At 44.0% G+C, this 12,251-nt stretch overlaps 1 protein-coding gene across 1 annotated transcript; it reads left to right on the forward strand.

The window, feature by feature from the left end:
* Window positions 1–499: 499 nt before the first annotated feature.
* On the forward strand, window positions 500–10,071 carry ntf3 (neurotrophin 3). The gene is made up of 2 exons (XM_049761054.2): window positions 500–675; window positions 8,765–10,071. The coding sequence occupies exons 1-2, from the start codon at window positions 658–660 to the stop codon at window positions 9,638–9,640; spliced, it is 894 nt and encodes a 297-aa protein (XP_049617011.1). The 5' UTR covers window positions 500–657; the 3' UTR covers window positions 9,641–10,071.
* Window positions 10,072–12,251: the final 2,180 nt, after the last annotated feature.

The raw sequence follows: 12,251 nt of genomic DNA on the forward strand, positions 1-12,251 counted from the left end.
TTTGTCATGGAAGGAATTTTCCAACAATATATTTAGTCGCATTCGCACGCACTGGATGTTGACAAACGAGGATTGATTGAGCCCCAAAAAAAATTATGATATATATTATTATTATAATAAAATCTCGTCCGTCCGTCAGCAACTTAGCCGTCGCTACAAAACACGCGATGAGATATTTGTCATTTATTCTCGCCTGTCTGTCAAAATATGTCTTGACGTGAAAACCGGTTCGCCGGAATCGATTAATTCGACTCGACTGTCATCACACCGCGGAAAATATGTCAATAAAATATAAAAAAAATTTCTTCATGTTTACACAATGTGCACTTCCAAATTTGAAGCCGAACTTCAGGTACGCAGCCGAGAGCCATCTGTCCTGCATCGGAGAGTGTGTGTAGATTATGTTGGAAAGGGGTGAGAAAAGAGGGGGTGGGGGGGGGGGGGGGGGGGAGAAAGAGAGAGGAAGAGAGCGGGAGAGCGAGAATTACGCACACCCTGATCCTCTCCTTCCTTCCTTCCAGAAGCAGTGTGGCGGCGGTGGTGTAAAGGCGCTCGGCAAGCCCTCCTGAGTGAGAGAGAAGTTTTTCGCCAGAGGATTCTGTCCAAGAATTAAATCACCTTCATGTCGACTCTGTTGGATACTAACCGGCCGTTGCTATGGTTACCTTTATTACGGTAGGAGGACTAACTTTGGTTACTGATTCAAAAGAAATAAATCAAATGGAAAAAATTAGAACTCTGGTCGTCTTCAAGTGGCGGAACTGAACTTGGCACCGAAGGCGGCGTTCGAATCTTTGAAGGGCTGCAGAGTAAATATTGACCTTTTTTTTTTTTTTTTGGTACAACACACGTTATGTATTTAAAAAAGCTGCTCTGGGCCAATACAAAAAGCACAAATGAGAGGGAGGAGAGATTCCCCCCCCCCCCCCCCTGTGTCTTTTGTGCAGGTAAGAGGGGTTGGGTTTCGAGAAGTTGCGCATAAATATTGTGAGCGTCCCCTGGAGCCGTGAGGAAAGGCGTGCGGACGTGTTCGAGGGAGTGGAACGAGCTGATGTGGTCCAGCTTGTATTTTGGGAGGCGTGAAGCCTTGTCGACTTGCTCATATATTCACTTTATAATAATAAAATGGCTTCTTTTGGGAAAGTTTGTCAAAGTGTAAAGTTCGGAAACGTGGCGGCGCGACGGCTTGACGATGCAGGTGTGAGGGTTTGGCCGCATTTTTTTTTTTCCGCCGAGAGTCGACTCGAGCGCTTGTCCGCGTGCAAGGGGGCTGGAGAACAGCTGTTGCAGCGGCGGATTGGATGCCCTCCCGCCTGTGCCATGCAAGCGAGCAGCAGGGTGAGGGGAATTAGGAGACTTTATAGGCCCCGGCGAAAAAGATGCCAACTCGTTTTGGGCGACAGCTGCGTCGATTCAGGATGGTTTGTTGACAATTTTTTTGCCATGCTGCAGGATTTCCCCGGATAGTTAGCAAAGGACGGCCATGTTCAAAACCCCGGGTCTCGAGACCATCTCCGTGAAATGTTTACTTTGGAAGGAGTCGTCACTTCTTCCCAAGAGTCTTAATAGTTTGCTTTTGCTTCCAAGAGCAGACACTTAGCTGTGTAAACTAAAAAAAAAAAAAAGTGTGTGTCGATAGCGATCTGGACCCAAAATCATGTGGTTAGATGAGTCCAGATTTTACAGTAGCGATCAGGTTGCCACTGTACCGGTTCCGCAACAAAAGACGAGAAGGAGAAGAATTTTCCTTCAATGTCTGTTTTTTGTTTCTGTCTCTTCCGTGAGAGCGCTGCTCGGATTCACGAGGCTCTCCTGGGAAGACGTCGAGATACGGGAGTGCTGGAATTTGAGTTGTCAGACGAGAGAATACCTTGATGGGCTTTGACCTTTGAACCCTATCGTCTTCCAATAGTCTTCGCCGACTAAAGACATCGGCGGTACTTGGATCGAGTTGTGTCCTTTCATCTTATGCGGTTGTAATTTTCGGAGCCCCGCCGGCCCCCGTCATTGTTTATCCTTTTTCGCAGAGTGTTTATACGCGGCGCATTCTTACGGCTTGTACGAGCGAAGAATGCGTTTGATTAAACGCATGCCGCGCGGTTCGGGCGATCACGGGCGAAGAAACGTACGACGTGAGTTATTGCTCGCGTTTATCTTAATACGCGACTATGACGTTAAAAAATGAATAATGAGCAGCGTCTTTGCTCTATTGATCGTGACGGACGGGAAGCGCCGATAGCGATCAGACGGTTCCGAGGTGAGCTTACGCATTCCCGGCACTTCGTTCAGATGACCGCCGGTTCCGACCCGCTAATCTACGCCCTCTGTTTGGAATCATTGACTTTATCTCCCTCACTTTTGCTGCCCTGATATTTACGGACCTCATTTTTCTTTTAACCGGCCCCAGTTTTCAACATCCCCATTCATCTTTTGTCTTTCCACTTTCAAAACGCGCCCTCTGCGACCTGCTGATAAGAGCGGCGGAATAACGCTGATAAACGGACTCACTTTGAAGCGTCCGTTTTCTGTCTCGCCTAGCGACCGAATCCGAGTCGACTTTGGAACGATTGTTATCAAGTGTATACAAGCGCGAACTTGGTTAGCGAGTTGGCAGCACAGTGGCGGATCTGTCAAAGTGCCACGAGATGCCCGTCGGTGATCTGTGGCAACGTGTTAGTCTGGTTAGTGGCCGCTTTGATATTTGAACTGACAGACGCTCGAATGGCCGGCGGGTACAATTCGCTGCCCAGTGTGTCAACCGCACACAAGCGCACACACACAGGCGCACACACACACACCTAATCCTTGCTTGTCCTGCCATTTGGTTTTAACCCGAACCTTAAAATAAAACTAATCCTAACTTTAATCTCTGCAATGAAGCTAAATATTGAATCCTAAATGTGACTCTGATAAAACTCTGTCGAATATGTCGCAAATGCATTCGACAAGGAGATCCGCCCTAATGTGCATCTGCCCACGCATCTCCGTTTTATTAGTCAGTGGGAGAACAAAGTGAAAGTCCGACTCGTGCGGTCCCGCCGGAGAGTGGGATGAGAAGAATTGGACAGACATGTGCAACTCATCAGAATTATTTGGTCTTATTGTTTACATTCTGTCAGGGGCCCATTAAATCAAACGCACGACGGGCGTACAGTATACTGTACTAAAACACGGTTTAAATGTTGACGTTTTAGTCGGGCACTCCTAAGTAACACAGAGTTCGAAAATATTATTGCTGTACATGAGATTCTTTGATTAGCGGAATGGCAGCTGACTCCTAGCATGCTAATCGCTATCTATCGTATAATATCTCATCCGGGGATCATAAGAAGAACAACGGCACCGCGTCTTGTATCGAGGCGCTTTTCCGAGCGGAAACTTGGCTACCATCTATTGTTTTCCGTATTTTGAGGTGGATCATGTGGGCTCAGCTCGGCTTGCTCTGCTACCAACTTTTTTTGATAAGGATCTATGAACAATTACCGATTTTTTTCATTTTAATGCGATTGTTTGCTTGCACTTAGTAAAATTAATTTATTAAAGCTGTTCCAGGAGTTACTGGGCCTCAGGACGTTCTTCAGATGTGACTGCTAAATATACAGTACCATGAAAAAGAGATGGATCACTACAGATTTTTTTTTTCCACAGTCACCACACTCTTGTTTGATTTAAATATCACATAAAGACAGCCCAAGTAATTATGAAATGGAGTTCCTAAATGATTTCATTTATTATTGTAAAAAAATATCCCAGCCTATGTAAAAACAAAAATTTTGAATGACTCGTCACAGAATCGGTAATACAAAAAAATCTGAATTGGATTCAAGTCTGGACTTTGTCGAGGTCCTTAAGTAACAGAGCTGCCACAGACCAAAGTGTTTTTCAATTTGGAAATATTTACAAACTATTTGTGAAAATGTCTGGGCGATCACCCAGACGTTTATTGGTAAATGTGAGCCAAGCCTTTGTATTGTTTTTGTCAGTAGTGGTTTTTGCCTTGCTTATGAATTCGATTTTTGCCCGGTGTCCTTGTTACTGCTGAAAGGCCTGAAATTCTCAGGATTCCATCCGGGGTTCGTTTGTGAACTCCTGGATGAGTCGTCATAGCGCTCTGAGCATGATGCGTTGCTTTTTGACATCTTCTGGCTTACTTCACTTTGTCTGACTGACAGGACAGTATTTTTTCATTTAGAAACTGGATTCTATATTTACTTGGGTTGTCCAAAATCGGCTTGATTGAAAACGCTCAAGCGTGATATATCTGCGGGAGCAAAATGTGAAATCATTTTTTTCATGGCACTGGAATCAAAAAAGAATTAGTTTGAAAAAAGGCGCCCAGTTTCAATGTCAAGTCAAAGTAAACTTGGTCACCCAGCACAAAACATTCGGCAGTTAATCATCTACTCACTCCAGGTAGGACCCCCCCATAAAAAAAAAAAAAAAAAAAGATCTATAGAATTAAATTCCTGCATTTGAATTCATGTTCTTTGTCTCGACAGTGGCGAAGCAGTTGTGCTCCTCGAGTGTGTCCAGATGATTAACAAGTGCAGAGGCCGCAGACGATAAAATACTACCAACAAACACACACATACACACACACACACAACTGAGGAAGGTCAAAGCCACTGTAGAGCCTTACAAGTCTATTCTTGTGTAGGTGATTCCATTAGGCTTGACGCTGGATTAACTTGGCCTGATCTCTGAGGGCGATTCGGTTATAATACTGAATCAACTGTACTCTCTGTTTTATACACACGCGTGGCTCGTTTGGAGTCGAACGAACTCTTCCGGTGAACGCAAACAGGTCTACGAGCTTACCGACATCGGAGTAGCTGTCGTTGGGATTACGGGTGCCCACTATTTGTTTTTTAACCGTTGGACACCATGAGAAGGATCTTACAGGAGCATCCAAACATTTCACTGGCTCATAGAAGGAAAGATTTGTTGATCACGAACCACATTGACAACTGGTTTTTTTTTTGGTTTTTTTATGGTAAGGGGCTGGGAGGGGGGGGGGATACAAATCATGCCAGCTAATTGTGGCGTGATTATAAAATGACCAGTTGGAGGGCTAAATTTCCACGACAAGACTCCAACAGCGTGTCATTGGGGGGGGGGGAAAGTGGCAATAAATCAAATTTGGTATCATAAGATTCATCTCTAAACAGGATGTGCTCCATGGAACAAAGAACAAAGGATATGCATAATGACGTTTAAAAACAAGTGTTATAAACAAAGCTGTCACATCGTTTGATCGGAAATCAATCAAATCAGCTGTTGCTAGCATGACCGCTAACAACCTGCGACGCTTGCGCTCGCAAACTAGTTGTGTCACGGCGTAATAGCTCGATGACTCACCTGCCTGAAGGCTCCTGAAACGAAATTCCCTATTATCATTGGAATTCCGCCCTTCCCTCTTAACTGAGCTCGACAACCTCCTGTGCAGGTTGGAGGACGAAACGGAGATCTGTATCAAATTCTGCCTTCGTAACTTTTGCGTTGCTGTTCATCGTTCCTGGGCTGTTTATTATTAGGATCATTAGGAGGGTAAAAAAAAAAAACGAGCCGCAAACATGACCTTGAGCTTGACATTTTTCTCCATGCTTGACATTTTTCTCGCCGTACAAACATCTGGAGTCAGTATTAGCGCTCAGACGTCGCGGGGTGAAAATCCCCGGGGAGGATTTGCTGCTTTGGCACACTGTCCTGTAAAGCTTGGACACTAAGCGCCCGCCCGGTCTGTACTATCAACGGGAGTCGCCGTGTTCACACCGCCGTTGAAAGGTGATGCCGATTATTCCCCCAGTGTGTCGTTTATTTGGACTCTTAAGCTCGAGGTTTATTTCCACTGTGTCGTTACGCCACTTCAAGAAGCAGTTTATAATTCATAGCCGCGCCTAATGTAATATCAGTGATGGAAAGGCTCCAATAAACACGAGGCTGCCTCCGAGCGCACGCCGTTCCCGACCGTGAATGACAAATCTCTTTCACCCTTTATAGCCAATTACTTTGGTCTAAATTTCAATTTGGAAAAAAAAGTACATTTAAAATAATTCAAATTAAAATTGTATATTCATTTTATATATTTTTTATTTTATTTATTATATTTTATTTTATATATATTTTATTATATCTGCATTTATATATATTCATTAAAATGATCTTACCTTTGTGTCCCGGAGAGGTGCTGCAATGGTTGGACAATTCCATCAGAACCTGCAAAACCAAACAGTGTTGTTGAAATAAAAAAAATAAAAAAATTTTAATTTAATTTATAAAAACAGTATGAAATAGAATATAAAGAATCAAATGCTGTTTGCTACAATTTAATGGACACTTTTGATATTTACACCTTGGCCTCCTGGGGGCGATGTAATGAATACATGGAGATGTTGACTTGTTTTTTGCAGAGGATAAAGAATATATGCCCGTGAGTGTGGTTATATCTGTTCGAATATTTATAGCTCATCGCCACGAGACTGACAGCATGGGTTAGCTATGGCGGTTTGAATTATTCGTCAACATCAAGCCGAACAAGACTTTATTAAGTGAAAGCTACGCGGTTATTTTTGGATACCGAACATATATTTATCTCAGTTTGCCGCTTAATTTGACACAATCGTTGTTAAACACTGCTGCATCGTTGTGACGAACGTTTACATTCAGCGTCACGCTGCAACCATGTGACGAATGTATATTTACGGCCGCGTAAAGCCGACACTCGGAATATAAAGAAGTGAGTTGTTGTGCTGTTTGAATGAGCCGCTTTGTCATTAACAGCATGTGTGGGAATTGTCAGCATAAAATATTGCGGTTTTCATCAAGCGTCCGATCCATTAATCAGATTCTTACGGGTGCGAAATGCAACTGGGAAATGTATTCATAAAAGATTTACCGAAAAACAAAGCAGAGCTCCACATGAAACAAACTTATTTGGATGTGATTGGTTATTATCTTTTTCGCTTTGGTTTTAATATGAAGCAAAACATCCTTTTCTGCAGCTTGATGAGAAATCATGATAAGAAATTGACACTGGGATCAAAGTGTGGTTAACGCTGACACTTAAATAAAAAACAAAAACAAAATGTCATTAAGCCCCGGCCTGACATTTGCTTTTATTTTAGTGACAATGAGACAGCGGGAGGGAAGAAAAACAAACAAATACATGTTTCATCAGGATATTAAATGTGAAAATAAAAATGTGTTCCTTTCATATTCTCGAGATTTTCAAAAAGATAATTTCAGTTCATTACAGCGCTTGACAAAAAAAAAAAAAATCTTTTTAACGACTTCAACTGACTTGATCCATTTGACTTTTATTCGCTTGTCGAATCCGCCTCGTTTAAGCCTTTGAGGACATCTGCACAATTAAACTTTCAATTGTCACCATCGATGAAACGGCCCAGATCATTGGCAAGACACCAGAAGAAGACGGAGCCAGTACAAATTATGAGTATTATTCAAAAAAAAAAAAAAAAAAATCACATGAAGCACTGCGGCGGCGCTAGACAAAGCCCGCCGAAACTTAGCATTCCAGATTTGCCCGGTTTTATATCGACCGCAAAACCATCTGAATGTCACATGAAAAAAAAAATTGTCCTTGAGCAAGTCTCACAGGCGCTTGATGACCTTCTTGTAAACATATTTCATGCTGTTTATATTTCAAGACACTTTGAGGCGAAGCATTTTTCCGACGCTGCCGATGACATGTCACGATTTGACCTTAAAATGACCAGCGGGCGCTTCACGATCCTTCTAATAAATAGCGATAAATTGTCGCCATAGTAACCCCAGCTCACCTACTTTCAAGGGCTAGGCAGAAAAAAACAACTAGTAACCAAATAAAGACATTTAAAAGGCCGAGCGTAACGTAAACGCAACTTTGCAAAACTTTTGTGAATGCGAGGAATTCTCTTTGGGCTCCCCGAGGCGTCAAATGTTTCTTCCTGCCCGAACCTGCCACGGGAGTAATTTACAGGATGTACAGAATGCATTTAGTCTTCGCAGAAAAGCAAGGTTTAAGATAATCCTGCTCGTTATCGGCGGTTCAGTGAGTACTCTTGTCATTTCTTGAACAATGAAATCAGATTAGATCCCATCGCTGCTTTTGGCAAGTCATCATTATACTAGAGGAAATTAAGATGGATATTAAATGTGATATGCGCATGGAAATATAGAAGAACTTGAGGGTGTGTGTAATTGTGAAAGGAAGAGAGTGTCCACGTGACGTCAAGAGAATTCCGGGGTTTGGAACAAAACAGCTGTATAGCCTTGAGTGAAGCACTTATCAATGAGGCCAATAGGGGAGGATAAAATAAGACTGCGGGGCAAGAGCCATGGAAAGGGTCGTCGGGGAGGCGGAATGCCGCCTGATCGGCATGTGTGTTGGGGGGGGTAGAAAACAGTTAAGTCAATTTGTGGCTCTGAAATTATTTTATATTATTTTTACATGTGTGTGTGTTTTTTTTTTTTACTTTTACTATCAATGCTATTTTAGTTTAGAATGTCATGCAATATTTTCAAAGTCATTTTGGACGATGTTTCTTTCAAGAGGAAGTGGAGGAGGATTGTACCCTGTTTTTTTTTTGTTTTTTTTTCCGGGGCTTAATTTGCAACGGAAACAAGCACGTGCTGTCGAAATCGTCTCTGACATGGTGTGAGTTTGTCAGCTGACGTGAAGTTTCATCTTGGGAAGAAATCGTCACCATCGAAAATAAAAAGGGGCCAACAAGTTCTCAAACTTGCTTCCTGTCTGTCTTTGCAGATCTTACAGGTGAATCTAGTGATGTCCATCCTGCTCTACATGATGGTCCTCGTGTACCTCTATGGTATCCAGGCAACCAACATGGACAACAGTCGCCAGGGGCAACAACAACAGCAGCAGCAGCAGCAGCAGCAGCAGCTCCCGCCGACAAGTCCGGATCCTTTAAACTCCCTCATCATACAGCTTCTCCAGGCTGACCTGACCAGGGGGAAGAACCGGGGGAACCAAAGCCAGCAGGGGAAAAGCAGGGACGCGGAGCACCGGGACGCACTGCCGCCTCTCCTCAGTGCCGACGGCGACGCGGAGCACTGGAGGGAGGAGGCGGGCCGGGGCGGCGAGGACCAGGTGATGATGTTGAACTCGGAGCTACTGAGGCAGCACAAGCGTTTTAATTCGCCCCGGGTGCTGCTGAGCGACCGGGCGCCGCTGCAACCGCCGCCGTTGTACATGGCGGACGACTTTGTGAGCGGCGGACTGATGGGCGAGAGGTCCGTAAACAAGACCCGGAAGAAGCGCTACACGGAGCACAAGAGTTACCGCGGGGAATATTCGGTGTGCGACAGCGAGAGCCAGTGGGTGACTGATAAAACTCAAGCGGTGGACACCAGGGGGACCCCGGTCACCGTTTTGGACAAAATTAAAACCAGCGCGGCGCAGGATATCAAACAATACTTTTACGAGACGCGCTGTCGGACCCCTCGACCTTTTAAGGGAGGCTGTCGGGGCATCGACGACAAGAACTGGAACTCCCAGTGTAAGACCACGCAGACTTACGTGCGGGCGCTGACGCAGGTTCGCAATTCGGTCGGCTGGAGGTGGATACGCATCGACACCTCCTGCGTTTGCGCACTGTCCAGAAAACGTCACAGGACGTAAACCTCCCGGCCGACGTTCCGTTTCCAGCTCTCCGCCACGGGGTCGTGCACTTTGGTGGCCATCGAAAACGACTGAAGAAAGACGTGGGTCCGCTTTCATGCTGCAAATCCGCGAGCTGGTTGCAGCCTTGCTGTTTTGGAGGAACTCATCCGAGTCAGGGTGTGAAGGGGAACTGTATATATAAGTTATTTAAATTATATGAAATGCATGTAGTTTATACATGTTTATCTAAATCTATACGTATGGATATATTTGTGTTATTTATTGAAAGAAGTCTGCTTCCAAAGGAACCAAAAAATCTCTATGACCAGGAATGAACGATAATGGACTACAAAACCGAGCCGGGCTGCAAAGGTGCTTCCCATGAGACTTATTACGTGCCTTGACCAGTGTGGCTGCATAGCAAACGTTGGACACACACACACACAGCAATTTCCACGAAAAAAAAAAGATTGCTGCAAACTATCAGCGACAATTTTCAGATTTGGGCACACACACAAAACATTCGAAAATTTGGCCAAACCATATCTTCAAACCAAATCCACAATTTGCTGTCAGTGAATGAAGTGATGCTAAAAAAAATATATTTAAAAAAAAAAGTTGTATTGTCTACACGGATGCCTCTCGTCACCAAACTGATATCACGGGCGATATGTTATTTCCTTTTAATAAAACCTAAAAAAATAACTTCATGTTTTGAAATATTCCATGAACAAAGTAAAATAGCGTGTATTGGTTTACCGCATTATTTTTATTCACCGCCAGGTTCCTCTTATTTGGTTTGCAAAATAATTTATATAAAAAAAAAAAAAAGAATAAAAACTTCACACCAAAAATTTATTGCTTGTGAAAATACACGTCTGGAATCAATTTGGGCTTCGGCGTTGTTTTTCCAGCGGGATGCTGTCACTTTTTATTCTGTTCATAATATGATAATCTCCAAATTGGCAAGCGTGGGATCGGAGACGCTGGCGCGGAACGGGAAACTGGCCGCCACGGCCCGACTGAACAAAGTCGAACACAACGGCCAATTTACATCAGCTGTATATGCTTTGATACGGCGCACAGTCAAAAAAGTGGGCGTGGTCAAACTGAAAAATAAATTCCCACAAAAGCTGCTTCGGAAGTCATACGAGGCCACGTCAAATGTCCGCGTAGATGTTCCTGAAATTAGCGCTTAGCAATTAGCATCCGGACCAAATAAAAGTGTCTTTCGTGAATCGAATTTCACAATGCTAAAAGAATAAATCTGCGACTCATCGCAGAAGCCATTGTTTTGGCCCCTTGGCCCGTGATTCAAACATGTGTTATTATTGTGGTTTTAAAATCTGCCTTGCCGAAATGATGAATGACTGTTCTTATTTTGATTTTGTACAACTTTAGGGGGGGATTTGTGGTTGTACTTTGTCAGAAGCCACCGAGCATCCTTTCCTTAAACCACGTGCAGATGAATTACACGCTACGCTAATGTTGCGCTAATTTTCATCTTGGGCTGAGGTGCGACCCCAACGAGCTTTTGCAAAGACATTCTCGATGTTCTCCTAACCTGTTAAAACAAACCCGCGGGTAGCCAAATAAGCCTTTTCGTGAAGCGGACCTCGGTGCGAGAGTATTAACTTACATCCTTGCTTGCTCGACAAGCGAGAAGAGATTACTAAAGTCTCTCGGCATCGGGTGGCTGCGCTCTGACAGACGTGAGTGCGAGAAATGTCTCGCTGAGGTTTTTAAAGTGTTGAGGCGAGAAGAGGTTTGTGTTTCTTGGACCTTGGCCACGTGTTAAAAGACGGAAGACTAACAGTAATATTATAATCGGAGGTGTTAAATCAAATCTAATCAGAGCCAACGGTTACGCTTGTCGACGTTACGTTTCGGTGCCAAGAACGTTTCAACGGCTTTCAGGTCATTTGGTGTCGCTGAATCTGAACACGTCAGTTACTTTCCAAACAGCGATTTGGGAGATATTCCATTGTTTGCTGAAAAAAAAAAAAGATAAAAATAGATCAATCTTGACTTCAGTATTGCCATTTAGCAGTTGAACTGCGGCGCGACTGTTATCCGTTAGCCGCTAACAAGGCAGTTTTACTACGCAAAATATATAAGCCATCAAATTCTTGAACGAAGGGACGATTTATATTGTTTATGAATTGCCATTTTCTGCTTCTAATCATCGCAGAGAGTTTCCATGTGCGCGAGAACACGATCATCTGCTCCATCTCGCATACTTGAGACTTTGTGGATTACGGAGCGCTTTAGAAGGCCCGGGAGCCGATGCCTCCCTCGGCATCAGACATTCCGCATATCGGCTTTGAAAGGAGCCCCTTAAATACCATCTTTTTTAAACTGCTCGGAATAAAAGTCCTAATATGGTCCTCGGGGAGGCCAACCATCAGTGTCTTGCCAAAAATAGGCCGTTTCACATAGTTGTCTGGATGTATGCCGGCCCTACGGGTCAAATGGAGATCTCGGGCCGAGGATACGACCGTAAAAGTAGCATATGCAGATTTCGACGTTTTTAAAAGTAGCTATCAAAGAAGAAAGAGAGCATCCGAGCAAAATGTGACCCTATCCGACGGCGAAGTGCGCGTGTCACGGGATTTGCATCTCGTGGGTC

This window comes from Syngnathus scovelli, chromosome 22 (genome assembly GCF_024217435.2).
Source record: "Syngnathus scovelli strain Florida chromosome 22, RoL_Ssco_1.2, whole genome shotgun sequence".
NCBI lineage: Eukaryota > Metazoa > Chordata > Actinopteri > Syngnathiformes > Syngnathidae > Syngnathus > Syngnathus scovelli.